At 46.2% G+C, this 19,056-nt stretch overlaps 2 protein-coding genes across 5 annotated transcripts in view; one reads left to right on the top strand and one right to left on the bottom strand.

Annotated features, from left to right (window-relative positions):
• The window catches only part of TTC13 (tetratricopeptide repeat domain 13), a 75,050-nt gene extending 72,247 nt beyond the window's left edge, over window positions 1-2,803 (bottom strand). For all 4 annotated transcript variants that reach the window (XM_032841147.1, XM_032841148.1, XM_032841149.1 and 1 more), the window contains exon 1: window positions 2,478-2,803. In XM_032841147.1, the coding sequence (XP_032697038.1) occupies window positions 2,478-2,745 (268 nt within the window). In that variant the 5' untranslated portion in view covers window positions 2,746-2,803. The remainder of the gene's footprint in view (window positions 1-2,477) is intronic.
• Window positions 2,804-2,974: 171 nt separating this feature from the next.
• On the top strand, window positions 2,975-18,766 carry ARV1 (ARV1 homolog, fatty acid homeostasis modulator). The gene is made up of 6 exons (XM_032841103.1): window positions 2,975-3,226; window positions 9,607-9,726; window positions 11,997-12,150; window positions 15,547-15,771; window positions 16,373-16,519; window positions 18,728-18,766. Exons 1-5 carry the CDS (start codon window positions 3,023-3,025, stop codon window positions 16,513-16,515), a joined length of 846 nt encoding a protein of 281 aa, XP_032696994.1. The 5' UTR covers window positions 2,975-3,022; the 3' UTR covers window positions 16,516-16,519; window positions 18,728-18,766.
• Window positions 18,767-19,056: the final 290 nt, after the last annotated feature.

Genomic DNA, 19,056 nt, shown 5'->3' with positions numbered 1-19,056 from the left:
CCTGGCACTTATCTAGTTCCTCATGTTGATCAGAAGGGGCCTCTGGATTCAGAACATGAGCCCCTAAGTTACAATATGGTTAGCTGTAAATCCCGAATTTGTTCCTACATCTGTTCTTGTTAGGACAGTGAGGGACTGGGGGCAGGTTTCACAGGGTCCAGCTTCCAGCCTCTTGTCAAGATGAGGAGGGAGAAATGAGAGACATTCTAGGGATTGCTACCACAACAGAGATGGCTTCTGTCACGTACTGCAGCCAGTAAAGCTAAGAGAAACAGCTGGAGTGCCAAGGAGCATCAGCAGTTGCCTTCGGGAATGATTAACTGGGGCTAACGGCAGCGGCCAAACCACTTCAGCACCTGTCAGCAGCTCCAGGACACTGATGTCAGCCCAGGGGTGGCTGGCTCAAAGACTCATGCCACACATTTGCAACAGCACATTTGTAATTCCAAACGATGAAAATAAGTAGTACATGGGGGAAATAAATAGAAAGTTGAAACACATGAATAAATTATGCTTAAAACCTCATAACAGAGTGTCCGTCCTCTGAAGCAGAGAACACCAAGTGATGGTTTCCACATAGGAGAGAATTGCTAGAATGGAAAGAATTCCTCCAAATGCCTAGTTCATGAAAATCTATACAATCTAGGGGGGAAAGCAAAATACAGGTCAAAATGGGCTCAAATAAGGACTCAAACCCTGGCATAAGCCCGATGCCACAGAGTGAAATGAGCCACCTAGGTTAAGAAGATGAAGCAATTTCATAACAGGAATCGATTTTCATCTTCCATTGCCTAGAATCTGGGTCTCCCTGAGCCAGTGAGCACCACCACAGGACTACAGGAAGGAAAGGAAAATGAAGACTTACAGAACAGCGTACTATACGCTAGCAAATTCTACAGCTGTGGTTTCCTACCTGTAACCACTTAGTGCCTAAGACAAAGTTTCGTCTGGAGTCTGCCGGCCTGGGCCCCTCCCTTTACAGCTATGGGGGCTCAGGAAAGTGCTGGTTTCACTGTGCCTTAGGTTCCCCATCTGAGGAAAAGGAGCTACCATCCAATGAGGTAGTGGCTGGGGTGCGGACTGATTTAAGAGAACAGGCTAACCAACCTAAAGCTAAACCTTACAGAAATGCCCGGCATACAGCAAGCACTCCATATGTGTTGGTTCTTTCTGACTTTCCTCATAGCCCTCTTGTGAAGAAAATGAAACCCTGTAATTAGGTAACAGGGTCTTCAATTTAGAGAGGCGGCAGTTTTGCAAAGACAAGCAATTAACTTACACAGAGTAACAGAAAGCGACAGAGGTACAAAAGCCATTCTTTTCCCACGCTACAATGTTGGCTGTGTTCTGTATGCCGTTACTAGCCAAGGCCCACCACAAAATAAAGTCACATACCTTCCAGTGAGTGACACTTCCTTAAGGGATTCAGATTGTGCTTAAAGGAAATCAGAGTGTGCTAATCTTGACATTTCATCTCAACTAAAAATTACTTATTGTCTTTGGAGCTACACAATAGTAAAGAACCCTGCCGACGGACCATAAAAGCAACCAGCCAGCTTCTAGGGAGTTCGGTAGCCCCAAACCTTTCAAAACCAAGTCTTGAGTGAATTCTGGGGAAGAGGAAAGGGACAGGAAGAGAAAAGGGAGGGGAGGGGTTTGGAGAAGGAAAAGACCCAAAAAAAAAGGAAAGACCCCAAAAAAAAAAAAACCCATGCACATGCATTTTGCCCCCCAGGCATCTGCTGTGACTTACTAAGCTGAGGGCAATAGCGTCCATCTTAATGAATGAGCTGGCCTAGTTCCAGGACACACACAGCTCTGACATACGGGGGCTCAAGGCCTGCAGGGCCCTTTTTGCCCCTCTGGGAGACATCTGACAAGTCACAGGTCAGTCTTAAAGAACCAGAAGCAAGATGTCATCGAGCAGATAAAACGGGCTTGAGTTTTTGTTCCCTTCTTTCTTTCACGCATCAAATTTTAAGAGGTTGTGTTTAATACAAGACATCAACCCAGGAGATCAGAAAACCTGATTTCCGGCCTGAGACCAGCCAGGCATCCCCTCTCCGGGCGCCGGCCCCAGTGTCGTCCCTCCCTCTGAGCCGCGGGGCTCAGAGCGGGTACCCGGGATGCCCCGGGCCACTTGCCATCCTCTCTTCCACCCTTTCAACAGTTGCTAGGACTCCGGAGGGGCGGCTCTGGCCCCAGGAACAGGCTGTCCGCTCTCTTCTCCACTCACCACCCTCCCCACGGCTGCTACGAGAGGAGGGCGCGCAGCGGCGTGGGTGCGAGCGGCGGGAAGCGGCCACCGCACGACACCCCCCGGGGCCGGCTCCCGCAGGAGCACACGCAGAGCCGCGGCTGCTGGCGGCGAGGCCCGGGCGGCCCCGCACCTCGGCCCCGGGGCTCGCCGTTCCCACGGCCCCGCCGCCCCCGCGACCCCGGGCGACCCGGACGCCCGCCCGCCGCCGCCCACTCACCGCCGCACTCGACCGAGTACTGGTCTCCCCAGTCCCCGGACTGCGGGCTGCAGCCGCCGCCTGCGGGGGCCTCCTGCTGCTGCCGGTGCTGCAGCTCCTGCTTGAGCAAGGACAGCGGCGAGTAGTGCTCCGTGGCCAGGGTGCCCGGGCACGGCCCGGCGGACAGGACCCCCAGCAGCAGCAGCACCAGGACGCGCCGGGCGGCGTCTGCGGCGGCCACAGCGCCGCCCCAGCAGCAGTAGCAGCAGCAGCAGCCGGCAGGTGCCATCTTTCCTCAAGGCGCATGTGCGGCGGCCCTCGCCGCACGCTGCGGCCTCCCAGCCTTAACCCGCAGTGGGCAGGTGGGCCGTGGCAAGGGGGCGAGAAGGGGTGTGGCGTTGCCTGCTGGGAGTTGTAGTCTCAGCTCGGCCAGCCGCGAGCCCCCTTTCCGCGGCTGAGACTACGAATCCCAGAAAGCACCGCACGGGACAGGCTTTCCGGTTCGGTTTCTAACGTCTTCCCCCACCGCCACTGAATCGGAAGTTCTCGGCTGCAGTTGCGTGGAAATGAGCACCGGTGGGCGGAGTGGGCTACGGCCCGGCAAGGGAAGCACAGAAGGCGGGGCAGCGGGCGAGGGGAGCGCGGAGGGGGTTGCAGCAACTCCTGCAGCTGCCTCGGCCTCCTGCCCGTACAGGTGCATCGAATGCAACCAAGAGGCCAGGGAGTTGTACCGAGACTATAACCACGGAGTGCTGAAGATAACCATCTGCGTGAGTTGTCAGGCGTGGGGTGTCCTTGGGAAGAACTGGCGCGGATTTGGGGACCGTGAGGGGCCGTGGGATCTGTATATCAGGGGCAGTAAAAACCGACGACTTTCAGAGTCCCCTAGTATAGCCCTCAGTTCGGAACTCGACATTCCCGTCCGGGATCCGTGGAGCGTTTGCGTGGTCACCTGTTGTGTGAGAGAACTCCCCCCCGAAAACGGCTTTCTCGTGCCCGCGGTGTTTGCTGGTGAGACCCAGCGTGGGGAAGGGATCCGCGAACGCAGATGGCTGTAGGCGTCGTGCGGAGAAACTTAAAGATTGGATTAGGTTGACGTTCGAGTTCACGCCCAGACTCTTCCTTCTTAGCCGTTCTCCCTTTCATAGATGAATGTTAACCACCCGTGCGGTCCACACCCGTAGTCAATGTCCCCGGTTTCATCCTTTGTGGGTATTGACCGTAAGGTGTGTGTTGGGTGCAGAGCACCAAGCTTGACCTTGGTGGTAACCAAAACAAAAATGATGAAGTACAAATTTTGCTTTCAAGGTGTTCATAGTCTGTAGAGGATGGTTGAAATGTTTCAAGGGTCACAAAATTGGAGGTTCTTTTCGAGGTATTAGACGAGAACCCGCCACATAATATGCAGTCCATGTGTTTTTGTCCCATTTCTGTTCTCCTGATGATTTTCTAATAATAATCCTCATTAGAAAAACATGGTCTGTAGTAATACAGAAGAGAGTAGACAAAGTGTGAATGTGTACCTGTGTCATCTGTTGTCCACTGACATAATCACTTTTCCTCTCTCAAGTGGTTTCCCTCCCTTGGAAAGATCTCCACCCGGTTAAATCCAACATACCGTCTGATCTGTCTCCTCACCCTTTCGGCTGTACTTCAACTGAGGAAAAATCACCTAAATTCATGACCACTAACCTCGTGTAGCCCTTGATGCCATCTGGCCATCACAGTACATTTCACTAATCCTCTCACATTCCTGCTCTGATGAACCATCCTCACAAGCCTTCTCTCAGGTTTCCCATGTATGCTTCCCTGTTTTGCTAAATAGAAGAGAGAGAGAGAGAGAACTTGCACACGCTTTGCAACCACATAAACCTAGTATTTGCACCCGTTATTCATATGCTCTTTCTTCCCTCCTGTTAGAATGGATGAACCGTCCGTACACTTGTCTCCAACCAGCGTGCTCTTGTGCCCTTGATCCATCCGTCTTCTTCCATTTACTTAGGGACATCTCTGCCACAGTACTCTTCTGCTCTCCGCTGGATCCTTCCCACCAATGTATGTACTAGACTTTTTTAAAGAAACACACAGGCACGGTCCCTCACTTCCTCCTTTGGCCCCTCCTCTTTTCCCCTTCCCTTTGACAGCAATCGTCCTTTAAGAGATATTTGTACTTGCTATCTTCATTTCCTTTCCTACTTTCTCTTGAATCGACTTCAGACACACTTTCCTCCACCACCATGACACCAGAAACTGTTCTTAAGATCACGATTGCTGGCTTCTACTTCACTAAATCCCATTATCCTTTCTCACACTGCTGTGTGCAGTTGCCAGGACACCAGACTCTTCTAGTTTTCTTATCTTTTTTTTTTTTTTTAAGATTTTATTTATTTACTTGACAGACAAAGATCACAGGCAGGCAGAGAGGCAGGCAGAGAGAGGAGGGGGAAGCAGGCTCCCCACTGAGCAGGGAGCCCGGTGTAGTGCTTGATCCCAGGACCCCGAGACCACGACCCAAGCCAAAGGCAGAGGCCTCAACTCACTGAGCCACCCAGGCGCCCCTAGTTGTCTTATCTTACTGGCTATTCTTCTCAGTCTCATTTCTGGTTCTTCCTCACCTGCCTTACCTTTTAACCATGAAGTATCCTAAGGCTCAGATCTTGGGCCTCTACCTCTCTACACACTCCTTTGAAGAACTCCTGCTGGCTCATGGCTTTAAATTCCATCTAAACTTTGACAATTCCCAGATTTAAACCTCCAGCCTAAATCTCTTCCTTGAACTCCACAATGTCCCCGCATGTCCAACTACCTACTTGATTTCTCCAAATGGATTTTTGTAATTGCGTCAGACTTTCAGTTAATAGCAATTCAACCATTTTAGTTCCTAAGGCCAAAAAGCCTTGTACTCAGTCTTGATTTCTTTCTCCCACATTCCTCATTCGTTTGCTTGGCAGAGCCTGTGTTAGTCTTCGGATTATGTCTTCAGATTATGTTTAGAATCCCCTGCTTTTGACCACCTCTACAACCGTGACCCCTGCTGTCATCATGTCTCACTTGGGTGATTGTCCTAACACTTCCCTTACTCTCCTGCAGCTCCATTGCTTCCTGAATGTTCTTAAACCAGACAGGTTGCTTCCTCAGGGCCTCTGCACTCTGCGCGGAGCGCTGTTTGGTCAGGTGTCTGACATAACTACCTCCTTCAATTATTTCTATTTTTAACGTCTCAGAGAGGCCTCGTCTGACCACCTTGTTATAAAATGTGATTCTTCCTCCCAACTCAGGTATGCGTATCAACTCTCCCTGCTTTATCTTTCCCATAGCACCTGTCATCTTTGAATATTCTATACAACTGACTTATTTATTTATTGCCTACTTTGAATATTCTATACAGTTGACTTATTTGTCATTTATTGCCTATCTCCTCCCACTGAAATATAAGCTACACAAGGACAGAGAGTATGTGAGTATGTATAATTTCTTCATTAATACAGTTGGCACACCCAGGACAGTACCTGACACATAGTAAGTACACAATAAAGATCTGCTGAATGCATGAACCATTTCTAGGTATTTCGATGCTCATATCTTTGGCCATTGTGGTGGCCCTGTGAGTTGTATGGCATCTAAATTTAATGACTTCTGTACTGGCCCAGTTAAATGATCTGTCCTAAAGATGACAACCACATAACTGTGAATACAGTCTTTCATCCAGTAAAGCTGTAACTGTCTCTGCAGTTAGTGATCTTTAATGATACAAATTAATCTTTATCTTTTTTTAAATTATTAGCATTAAACTAACAAAATCCTTTTCCTAATCACCAGTGCTGGCTTCTCTAGAATTATATTTGGAATATTGAGTGATGATACAGTACATTATTGTACTCAGTCATTCCCTGATGACTTAGAGTGCGTAATATCCTCATCTTTGTCATAGTAATGCCCATAGTGGTATTATTTAGGAAAAGTCATTTAGTTGATGCTGAACTCTGAAAATTAAATTGTAAAATAATTCATTTTTTAAAGGCTCTCTTGAGTTGTGAGAGTAAAAAGTTTTTAGACATCAGGCTATTTGTTCTGGAAAAAAATGGCCCAAGTTTCTATAAGCTGGTAACTCATACACACTTTGGTCTCTTAGCTGCTTTCTTTGGAGCCAGCAGCATACTCATCCTGATCTCCTCCCTGTGTTTCTCTTTCTCTTTGTTCTTCCTATTTTTCCACTGCCAGGCCTCCCCACTTGCCCCTCTGGGTTTCCCTCATTCCCCTCCATCTAATAGAAGTGTGTCCCTTGCTTTTAACCATTCCCTCTCCCTCAGCTGTTCATAGTTTATTATAATTATGTTTAAAGGTCTAGTACTTTTGATCTCCTGTAGTACCTGGACTCTTACCTGTGCTCAGATATTTGATAAGTTCATGATGGTAACAAAACCAGACTCCTTCGAGATCCTTCTAAATTTCGAGTCTGTTCAGTACTACACTATTGAGCTGCCACACTTAGATGCTGGGTGCAGAGATGAGTAGGACACTGTCCTGCCCTCGAGGAACTTAAAGCCTAGGGGTTCCGCTTTCAAGATATGTATTTGCCGGGGCACCTGGGTGGCTCAGTCAGTTAAGCCTCTGCCTTCGGGTCATGCTCAGGTCATGATCCCAGACTCCTTCTTGCTCAGCGGGGAGCGTGCTTCTCCCTTGCCTGCTTCTCCCTCTGCCTGCTGTTCCCTCTTCTTGTGCACACTCTTGCGCGTGCGCTGTCTCTCTGTCTCTCTGACAAATAAATAAATAAAATATTTTTTTTTAAAAAGATACATGTTTGCTTGTTGTGGCACTGAAATGAAACAGATTTGAGAATGAGTGGGGAAGGGCATGGCCCCGGAGATGATGGGGAGGAAGAAGCAGCCAAAATATTCACAAAATGTTGGCCAGTGTATATTTTAAAAGAGATGTGATTCACTAGAGAACTGGAGAGCATAGCGTCAGAGAGTCATTCATACCCATGGTGAGAGAGAGATGGTGGAAGTGTTTGAGTTTCTGGGGTGTGCACGGTCCCATGCTGTAGGGATTTCTTAGAGGACAACTTTCTGTTTCAGGGTATTTGTCTAGTAAGTAGTAAATGGAATGGAACAGTTTTTTTCAAAATCAGAAAACATATCTAAATGTAGCCGTCAGCCACTCAGATGTTTTACAACATTTGTTTGTGTGCGTGTGGTTTCCCAGATCCTTACATTCAAGGTGAAGGAAGCACCCAAGGGAAAAGCAAGTAATAGGAAGTGAACAAGGAAAAATGAGGCTGAAGCTGATAGGGAGGGAACCAGCAGACCCTAATGAATTTTCGATGTTTATGAAATATTGAGAAGGTGAGGAAGGGAAGGCGTAGAACAGAGCATAGCACGTGAGGCCAGAAGCTGCTCCTTCTGTTTGCGCTCGTGTCCCTGTGTTCATTCCACTGAAACCCTTGCGGTAGCAGGCTTTTTCGTCTGCCTTTTCTGAACTGTAAGGTCCTGGAGGATAGAGACTTAGTCTCAAAGTGAATATCCGGCACCTTGGAGGTGCCTGGTCCATAGAAAAGACAAAGTAAAGCCAGCTGTTCTAATGAATGTTGTAGCCACTCCAAACACATTGGTCCCGCCATGTCTGCCGATGCTGGTTTCTGCCTACCTCCTTCTAAAAATTGTCTAAATCCTGGCATAGGCTTGCAGTGTCTGAAGATGGGTTTTAGGGAACCTTTAAAGGACAGAGAAAAGACCCTTGACCCGCCAGCAGTTTCATTTTACAATGAAGCAACCTCACAGCAGGTGTTACAGTGTGGTTTGCAGAGAGGAAGTGTTTTCCACACCGGTAGCATAGGGAGGGTGTCTAGAAAATAGCTCCTTGTTGCGAACGTGGGATTTCTGATTCTGTGCCTTCTGTTTAGGCCCTGGCTTACTGTTTGCCCAACTGAAAAACTGCAAAATTATTCATCTCTTATGCCTCGGTTTTATTAGGTGCATTTAATTTGGGATAATAGCACATCTCCCTTCATTGGTTCACTTGATTGATGACTCAAAAACATATCCATTTCTTGTCAATGACATGAGTGAAGTACAGAGACTCTTAAATTGGAAGTGATTTGTTCATTACATTTGGATTAGAGAGTTAATATCCTTCAGCACACTTCATTTCCCGCCCCAGGGCTTTGATGTAATTAAAAGGTCATCCCCCGTATGTTTCTGTGTTGATCACTTCTGTTTCCATTTTATCTTCTCAGAATTTCAAATGTTTTGTTGGAACTGTAGCCATTAGAATAGTAGCCTTGATTCAACTTTTGTAACTAAAACTTTCAGATGTCACATTTCTGATGAGCTCGTTCTTGTACACCTGTGTTTTATATGTTCTGATGATGTTGGGATTTGGTAACATTGAAATCACATGTCCAAAAAAAGGGCAATTTCATAGGAGTCACAAGAGAGTCTCATAGGAGAGTCTCATAGGAGAGCCCAGGGGTCTTGCTTTGGGTCACCTAGAACCAAGCTGACCAACCCACTTCCTTTTTTACAGCTCACGATCCTCCAGGGTCTTCACGGTCTTCACTGTCACAGAGACAGACCCATTTTCTTTCCATAGTCTCGATGTTAGTGGAGAAAAAAACCAGGTTTCTCTTGGTATCTGCCATGCCCCGGATTGTTGACGCTGTGCTACACACTTTACCTGCTTTTAGCTTTCAGAAGCTTTGGGTGTGGGGGTTACTCTTCTGAACCCCTTCCTCCAAATCATGTTGCAAGAACCACAAAGTTGATGGCCATCTAGCCAACAGGGAACAATTTCTCAATAAAAGTATGTTATAAATGTATTTATTTATTTTATAATAAGTCCTACAAATTGAAAGTAGGATTTTCTGGGATACTTTTCTGCCTAAAATCAGTCTTTAAATCAAATATCTTTTTAGCTTCTTACATATGAGATTAAAAGATTACGGTCTCACACCTAGAAGATTATATTGTCATTTCTGAAACCAGGGCTTCTGTAGGTGAACATTTTGTGTCTGAAGAGAAGTTAATTTAAATTAGTGCTGGTATGTCCTTATTGCTGTAGAAGTCCAAAATAGACTCTGCTAGTTTGAAAGCCTTTAAGATTTCAGAATGTATACATTTGCTTGTTCTAATATTATCTCACATTATTTCAGAAATCCTGCCAGAAACCTGTAGACAAATATATCGAGTATGATCCTGTTATCATCTTGATTAATGCTATTTTATGCAAAGCCCAGGCCTACAGACATATTCTTTTCAATACTAAAATAAACGTAAGTTGTAATAATTTTTTATTTTCTAATTTTACTTGATGATGCTTTTGTACTTTTAAAGAATAATAATTTTGAAAAGAATTAAAGAACATTATTTTTTTAAAAATTCTAGAGGCGCCTGGGAGGCTCAGTCAGTGGGGTATCTGCCTTCAGCTCAGGTCATGATCTTGGGGCCCTGGGAACAAGCCCCGTATCGGGCTCCTTGCTCAGTGAGGAGCCTGGTTTTCCCTCTCCCTCTGCTGCTACCCACCCCCCGCCCCCGGTTGTGCTTTCTCTCGCTTGCTCTCCCCCTCTCTGTCGGATAAATAAGTAATATCTTCAAAAAAGAAAAGAAAAAAAAGATGCTAACAACGATGGGTCTTTTATCTCAGCAGTGTCTGGAAGTTTCTAGAAATAACAGGCATTGATAAACACAGTGCACAATGTTTAGTGAATATTTAAGAATAGGGTCACTGGGAGGGAACTGACAAACCAGGGCTACTAGTTTGCCTTTTAGTGGGTTACCTTTTGAAAAAGATGTCAATTATTTCTAACAATACAATTAATATAAAATTATATCTAACATAAAATTAAATATATCCAGGTAGGGAGAGAATTACACCTAGAAGAAGTCAGCAAATGTTAAAAGAGAAATATTTTTAAATAATTTTTTGCATTTTTATTCTACTGAGGGAATCCCTCCCCTCTACCCCCCAAGTTAAATAACCAGGGCAGTTTTTAAACTGCTGGAGCATTGATTCCCAAACTTTGGTACACAGTAGAATTACGTGGGGGAGAGGGAGGGCAGTTAATCTCTCCAAGTGAGGCCTCACCTAGAATCACTTAAATCAGAATCTTTAGGGATAGGTTCAGGCATCAGTATTTCTTAAAACTTCCCAGGTAATTCCAGGGTGGAACCAACTAGAAGAAGCTCAGAAATCCACAGTGATACCTGTTCCTGGACTACATTGCATTTATACACACACACTTTCTTTTCCCCACTTTCTATAGATATAGACAGTCCAACCCATAAGAGTAATGTATTTTTTTATTTTTAATTTTTTTTTAAAGATTTTCTTTATTAGAGAGAGAGAGCACATGCACTGGGGGTAGGAGCTGAGCGCAGAGCCTGATGCAGGGCTTAGATCCCAGGACCCTGAATTCATGACCTGAGATGAAACCATGAGTCCAACACCCAACCAACTGAGCTGTCCAGGTACCCAGTAGAGCAGTGTATTTTAAAAAGCCAATTCTTGGGGCGCCTGGGTGGCTCAGTCAGTTAAGCATGTGCCTTCAGCTCAGGTCATGATTACAGGGTCCTGGGATGGAGCCCCACATAGGGCTCCTGGCTCAGTGGAGAGCCTGCTTCTCCCTCTCCTCCCAGCTTGCTCTATCTCTCCCTATCTCTGTCTCTCTCTCTTTCAAATAAATAAATAAAATCTAAAATAAAATAAAATATTAAAACAAAAAGCCAGTTCTTGGGATTCCTGGAGAGCAGTGTCTGGAAGTTGGCTCAGTTGGCTAAGTGTCTGCCTCCTCATTTCCGCTCAGGTCTTGATCTCAGGGTTGTGAGTCTGACCCCCACGCTTGGGCTTCATGCTGAGCGTGGAGCCTGTCTAAAAAGAATTTTTTAAAAAAGCTGATTCTTGGTACCTGGTATTTTCTTTTTTGCCAAAATTTCAGCCTTTTAAACTTGCAGGGGACTTTCTACCTTTTAATTTCTGTCTTCAATATATGAATTCATACTCATCGGGCATAGGGCCTTTTTTTTTTTTTTTAATTTATGTCCAGACTAATAGCTTCCTGTGAAGTATGTTGGAATCTTCAGGTTAAATCTGTTCTCATGGCTGCTTCCACCTATCTATGAGGCACAGAAATTCTGTGCCTGATTCTGTTCTCATTCAGGACAGACGCTAAAAGCATAGTGAAGGGTGAAGTACTATTTAAAGCAGTGTTTCTTAACTAGGGGTGTACATCAGAATCCTCCTTACCCCTAGAACTGTTTCAAAATTGTATGTCTAGGATTACTTCCAAAGATTCCGGGTCAGGATTGGGGCCTAGACCTTCGCAGTCCGAATAATCTTCCTGTGATTCTGATGGGCGTTGCTGACAAAGCAGCCCCGGTTTACAGACGACACAATGACCCCCTTAACTGAGCAATTCTGAATTTGAAGAGCTATGCAATGGGAGCCTCTTCCGAACCGCAGATACTTAGCTGTGTCTGTGCCTGTTTAATATTCCGTATAATTGTTTCTTTACCCTGTGATTGGCATTGTGTTTTTGACTCCCAGATGCATTGGAAGCTCTGCATATTCTGTTTGCTTTGTGAGGCGTACCTGAGATGGTGGCGGCTTCAAGATTCAAACCAGAACACTGACCCTAACGACTTCATCAGATATGCCAAGGAATGGGATTTCTATAGAATGTTCGCGATTGCCTCTCTAGGTAGGAGGAAGCCGTGCTTTCCATTCTTAGTGAACTAGTAACTGCTGTTCTGAATAAAAGTGAGGTGGGTGGTCTTGATCACTGGTAAGAGGAGGAGGTTAATCCAGGACTTGAGGCTAAATGTTCAGTTGTGTCACCAGCTGCTCGGTCAGTCTGTCTAAATTAGCTACTTTCTTACTATTTTGTTTGTTACTACGCATATGTTATGGAAATGGTTATATATAGCAGGTGAGAGAGTTTCATAGAATATCTTGAGGCATTATATTGTTGGTAAAATTCCTCAATTTAATTTCTCGATTGTCTAATTTAAAGATTACATAGGTCCCATCTTTATGAAAACAGATGGATAATTGCCAGGCATTATCCAATGTATTATGCTAATTGTATAGAACTGATGCGACTAGGGAACACTTCTTATTTATCTGACTCCGTTCAGGGAAAGTGGCTACTGGGGGCGCCTGCGTGGCTCCGTGGTTAGGCATCTGCCTTCGGCCCAGGTCATGATCTCCAGGTCCTGGTTCAAGCCCTGCCTCGGGCTCCCTGCTTAGCTGGGAGCCTGCTTCTCCCTCTCCCTCTGTCTGCTGCTCCCCTTGCTTGTGCTCTCACTGTCAAATAAATAAATAAAATCTTTAAAAGAAAAAAAGAAAGAAAAATGAAAGAAAATGGCTACTGCCTCCAAATTCCTTAAGTTCCAGAATTACTTTTCTTCAGAATTCAAATTTATGACTTAGGTCAGAATTGTCTTAATTTCTGTGACTATATTTTTACTTACTGGCTTCCATGCTTCTCCGCTTCTAAACTCTTTGATTATAAAGAAATATTATTATAATAATATCGAGTCTCCAGTTCACTGCAGTGTCAGATTTCTGGACTAGGTCATCTTTTGTCCCATTTTCTTCTCTGTCTGCCCTTACTCCCTTGGTCTCCTCATGCAGTTCTGAGGTTTTAAAATTTGAGTGCTGGGGCACCTGGTGGCTCATTCGGCAGAGCACGTGACCCTTGATCTTGGGGCCGTGAGTTTGAGCTCCATGTTGGGTGTAGAGATTGCTTAAAAATAAAATCTTTTAAAAAATAAATAAATAAAATCTGTATGCTAAGGATTCCCAAACATCCATAATAATATTAAAAACACCCTTGAGGGGCGCCTCAGTAGCTCAGTCGGTTAAGTGTCTGTCTGTGTAGCCCCATATCAGGCTCCCTGCTCGGCGGGGTGTCTGCTTCTCCCTCTGCCTGCTCCCCCTGCTTGTGCTCACTCTCTTGCTCTCTCTTTTTCAAATAAAGAAATAAAATCTTCAAAAAAAAAATCCTTGAAAACATTGCCTAAGCCAAGAACTAGAGCCTAATATAATTTTAAGCTTTAAAGCAAAGGCTATGAAAATTTCTAAGGATAAACCCTTTTATGTCCATAATTTTTAATATATAAAATAAACCAGGCTTATTCCCCAAATTTGGAATTACTGTAGCACCTACTCTATAGCGGATATTTTGACACTCAATTAGAAATAGTTTTCTACTGTTACTTAACTTTTTTATCCAATATTAAGTTTTGAACCCCTAAAATAGCTTATAGAAAATGTGTTCTATAAATACATCTTATCACATAAACACTGCTTTTATAGTTTGATCAACTTAATGTGCACAGTCATCCTACCTTTGGTAGATAGGTTGGGGTTCTCCCCTGTGTACATCCGTGGAAGCAGCGAAGTAGGAAGGCAGGTGATTTCCTCAAAGTCCCATAGCAGGTTAATGTCAGCACGGAGACGGGTGGCTGTCTGCGCTCCCCACGCGGTGTTTTCCCGTGCCGCACCCCGTAGGCAGGTAGCTGGTTCCGCTGAGCCCGTCGGATCCACGAACGCCTCAGGAACAGAGGCTGCAAGATACCTGCCTTGTGAAAGACAGTGCAGAGCCCAAGGGCTGGTGCGGGTACATAAACCTCTCGAGTTCTGAGTTAGAAAGATACGGAGGGGGGCGCCTGGGTGGCTTAGTCAATTAAGCACCTGCCTTTAGCTCAGGTCATGATCCCCGGGTCCTGGGATGGAGCCGCATCCAGCTCCCTGCTCAGTAGGGAGTCTGCTCCACCCTCTCCCCTTCCCTAGGCTCCTTCCCAGGCTTGTGCTCTCTCTCGTGCTCTCTCTCGCGCTCTCTCTCTCCCAAATGAATAAATAAAATCTTAAGAAAAGAAAGAAAGAAAGATGGGAAGGTTATCTGGTCCACCTCTCTGTCCAGTACAGGAAATCCTTTTCTCAGTTCTGCAAGGTAGTCTAGCTTTGTTTGAATGTCTCCGGTGACAGGAGACAACCCACTATTGTTAGATCATTCTTGTTGTTAAGGAGTTCTTTGTTGCTTTTATTAAAGTTATTTTTATCCAAATCTCAGGCTATAATTTGCGCCTATTTAAGCAGATCCTTGCAGTTGTCCTAGAGTTATTTCGCAGGGAGATGGGGTGTCTCCCCTGAGGGATATATCAAATGGCTTGTAGGCCAGCCATCCAGAGTTATTTTTATTGATTCTAATCACCTATGCTTGGAACCTTTTTAGTTTGGCTCTCTTTGGTTAGACAACATATTAGGAAGAATACAGTTGTCTCTCCTATAATTTGATACATGTGTTCCAGAAAAACCTGATTCTACAGAAACCTGAATAACACAGTTTAGGGGGAAAAACAGAATTAGGGACAGACCCCTCAAAACATACCCAGCTGGGTAATCAGAGGAACTAACAATCTTAATAAACATCACATAACAGCGAAGAACTGCCAGATTCCTAGTTAGTAGGAACAGAACACAGTGCTCTGTTCCGTGGACCCCGTGGAACTGTGGCTTCAGGTCTGGACTTGGTCTATGAATGCTTCGTGGAAGGATAAGGAATTGCACTCAGAAAGTTTGTGGAAAGGAGTAAGGGCAGTTTTAAATGGAGGTAATGGTATTCAGAATTGGCAAGTAATAGGCAACAAATAGTGGGAGACTGAACAAAGAAAACATCTTCGCGTGTAATTTTTAGGGTGGGTCCCATCTTTCGGATTTAAAAATCTCCTCCGTGTCCTTTCATTCTTTCCGTGGAGATCTAGAACACCAAAGTTGTCTAAACAGAACCTTACTACCTAGAAGGAACTTCAGAGAGCTGATGGTTACCGTTCTCACAGACTTACTTTGACTTCCGGGGACCCTGAAATACTTCATGGAAGACTTGCTGGAATGGGCTTCTGCAGTCACACCAGCAGGATGTGACACAAAAGGCAGGGGCTTATTTATTTAAAAAAAAAAAAAGAGGGAGAAAAAATTTTGACCTTGATGAAGCAGTTCAAATGAAGGCAGCTGGAAATGTGGTTTCTTTGTTTCTGGAGAAAGATGGTTTGGATAGAGACATTCATATTTCTGTTTTCCATTTCCTTCTTAGAACAAACTGCCTTTTTTATTGGCATTTTTGCTTTCCTGTGGGTAGAACGACGGATGACAGGGAAAACCAAACCCAACTTCATTTTGCTGCTGAAAGCGTTATTACTATCCAGCTATGGAAAACTCTTGCTGATTCCAGCCGTCATCTGGGAGCACGACTACACACCCCTGTGCCTCCGGCTCATTAAAGTGTTTGTCCTTACATCAAATTTTCAGGCCATCAGAGGTATGTCTGTCTTTCATTCTGTCTTCTCAGCCTTCAACCCACATATAAGCTTAAAGCCTTGTTTCTCCAACACCATCTTAGAAACCCTGCTAAACACTGGAATTCTCCATAAATCCTAATGATGCCTGGCATTTCTCTAGGACCTCATACACAGCATATAGTCCGCATTTGCTCAAATGAACGACATAGTAATTTTTTGCTTTTGGAATGCTTTCACGTGCTTTAGCTCAGTCCTGGGAGGTTGGCGGCGCTGCTCATCGTGAACTGTGAAACTGAGAAATCTCTGGGTATTTTCTGCTAACCTCTTTGTAACCTTAGAATCTGGTTTTTGTTTTGTTTTGTTTTGTTTTACCTCCTTCCATATTCATGGAAGTCTGCGTCTTGATTTCAGGATGAGAAACTTAATGTTTTTGCTATATGCTGTGTTTCTCTCCAGAAATGAAAACTCGGGGAAGGTAGCAGCAGAGATGAATAAAAATGAATAGAGATTCTCTGAAAAACAGCTTTACAGAACAATTCCATTTACAATGCCACAGAGTTTACATGCCAATAGCACTTAATTAAACTCTTAAGAACTTACAATTTGCCTTTTTTTTTGCAGTGACCCTGAACATCAACCGAAAGCTCTCCTTTCTGGCCATCTTGAGTGGCTTACTGATGGAAAGCACCATGGTCTACTTCTTCCAAAGGATGAAGTGGGATGTGGGAAGTGATTGTGCCATCTATAAACCCGAAGACTTCTGAAGAGGTACAAAAGCCTGTTAATGTTCTCCTGAGGCGTCCTCCTCAGTTGAGACAAACGCTATTATGAAATAAGGAGATGCTGGGCGCCTGGGTGGCTCAGTCAGTTAAGCCACTGTCCTCAGCTCAGGTCATGATCCCGGACTCCCAGGATTGAGTCCCACATCGGGCTCCCTGCTCCCTGCTCAGCGGGGAGTCTGCTTCTCCCTCTGACCCTCCCCCTTCTCATGCTCTCTCTCTCTCATTCTCTCTTTCTCAAATAAATAAAATCCAAAAAAAAAAAAAAAAAAGGCAGTGCCCTTCCATGACCCTCCCCCACCCCCTCGAGGACCGTACAGCACATTTCAGGGTCCTTGTCACCCTCAGGGACATCCACCTCTGTGTTTCATTGCTTCTATAGGGGCCCTGTCCACTTCCCGATAGCTGCACCCCACACCACTCGCACCAGGACCTCTGAGATCTGCTCCCTCCCTTCCACGGTCCTCGATTTGGGCTGCCTTTTCCCCTCCAATCCCTTGACACCCCTTCTGGCCTACCTCGCCTCTCTTTCCTGCACCTGCAAACTCAGGCAACTGCTGATTCTTCACTGATGGTCCCTTGAGACCATCGGCTTCCTGCCCTTTCAGCAGACGTGCCTTCTTAGAGCCATCGGGGTGAGTCTCAGCATCTGTTTTCCCAGAGTCCAGCCCTGCGTGCACACAGAGCCTCAACTGGCCCTCAGTGTTGCTCCTCTGCTTTCGCGGTCACCGCCAGGGAGCCTCCCATTACATGGTTCTGGAACCTTCCCCACGCTCCTTCCTCCCGTGGCTGAGCCCATTATAGACTCCTTGAGCTTCCTTCCTTCTTCAGTCAGAAGTGCTTTGGTCACCTGACTGCTTCCCTCCCCCATCCCTCCGGACTTGCGCTCTCCTTCCTCTCTGTAAGTGCCCTCCCCGCCCTGGTCAGTCAGACTCCTGGCCCGCAGCCTGTCGGCTGTAAGGTCCGGGAGCAGACTCGGGGCCTGGGTTGGTGGGCGCAGGTGGCAAGGAAGGCACAGAAGCAGCAGGGAAACGGGCCAGCTCTGAACCGTGTCCACCTCTGCGTAAAGGCCAGCCCCAGCCCCGTGGCCTCAGTCTCCCCTCACGCTCGGCCGGTGTTCTTCCCTCCCAGACGCCCCAGTCTGTGTCCGGACTGGTCTCCGGCGCTCCTCTTCTCTCCTGCTGTTCACACACTCGGCGGTGGCCGTGTCCAAGGCCTGGACCATTCATTCTCCGGGGCTGAGGCCCCCAGACCCAGCAGCTCCAGCTCGCCCCGCAGCCTGTCACTGCACCCTGCCACGGCCTCCCAGGCAGTGCTTGTGAAGTTGAACTCCGCCTCTCCCCACTCTGCCCACCAAAACACAATCCCTTCCTGGGGCTTTTCTCTGGAAACGTCCCTTCTCCCTCAGACCCCAGGGCAGCCCTTGTCGTCTCCTGCCTAAAGGTTTGTGACCCCCTCACAGCCTTCCACGCAGACACCGGTGCCACAGAACCCTTCAGCCAGCACTTCTGGGGTCCCTTCGGATTTTTCGTCATTCCTTATTGCCGACACAGGAGTTTCTAGTCTCTTCCTGAGGAAGTCTCTGAGCTTTCTCGTCACGCAAGTGTGGTCGCCAGTATTCTGGTCCTACGTTCCTCTCCACAGACATGTTCCCACCCACCTCCACTACGCCCTTCTCTTCATCTCCCCATATGGCTTATGCTCTCCCCGGGCCCTCTTCTCCCCCTAACCAGATACAGTCAGTCCCCTCTGCTTCTCCGTGGAAGGAAAGCTTTTTCCAAAATCTTGAGTCTGTGCTCTCACTCCCACCGACCTGCCCAGCTCAACCCCACAGCCATCGTGTCCAGGATCTCCTGAGTCTGTGCCGGTGCCAGATACGTGGCCCCGACTTCCCCAGGCGCTTCTAGGTGTCAAGCTGCCCATCGTAATTTCCGGTCAGGACAATAAGGGCATCTGTCTCTCACAGCCGTTTGAAAACCATTCTCCTCCTTTATGTTACCTCATGTTCTCTGTCTTCCTTGTCTTGTATTCGAATCCCACATGTTAATGCCTGACTCCCCCAACCTGGTAAACAGAGACCAGGAGGTTACACACAAGGAAATACTTACTTCCCACAGCACAGGTCCTGCCCTAGTAAGGATTTGATGAATTAACTTTGAGCAGAATGTGCCACTCTAAATACTTTTATTATCCGCAGTTGGATTCTTTATTATCTGTGGCGTGACCAGCTGCGTCCGAAAAAGAAAAGACATAAACTACAAACCAAGATCCTCGATGAAGCAAAGATTTGGATACACTTCCTAAAGAAATTGATGGTTGTGGCATCGGAAACCCCCAAAACTATCACGCTTCATGCCTCCCCCCATCTAAGAGACCACCAAACCACATACAGATACACGCAGATGCAGAAACACAGACACAAGAACACTGCCGTAGGGAGACTCGGGCCACACAGACCCCTTCAGGTTGGCATTGACCTAAAGGAGGAACGTGAACACATGACTCGCACATAATAAAAGATCTATG

The sequence above is a fragment of the Lontra canadensis genome, unplaced genomic scaffold, assembly GCF_010015895.1.
Source record: "Lontra canadensis isolate GAN:19392208 unplaced genomic scaffold, GSC_riverotter_1.0 scaffold120, whole genome shotgun sequence".
NCBI classification, from domain to species: Eukaryota; Metazoa; Chordata; class Mammalia; order Carnivora; family Mustelidae; genus Lontra; species Lontra canadensis.
The sequence above is the reverse complement of the archived record's forward strand: the minus strand, read 5'-3'. Positions and strand labels throughout refer to the sequence as shown.

Excerpts from the sequence above, each read along its gene's own strand:
- ARV1 (XM_032841103.1), top strand. The coding sequence starts at position 3,023 with ATGAGCACCGGTGGGCGGAGTGGGCTACGGCCCGGCAAGGGAAGCACA. Across the intron at positions 9,727-11,996 it reads TTTTCAATACTAAAATAAAC|ATGCATTGGAAGCTCTGCAT; the intron begins GTAAGTTGTAAT and ends TTTGACTCCCAG. Across the intron at positions 12,151-15,546 it reads GTTCGCGATTGCCTCTCTAG|AACAAACTGCCTTTTTTATT; the intron begins GTAGGAGGAAGC and ends TTTCCTTCTTAG.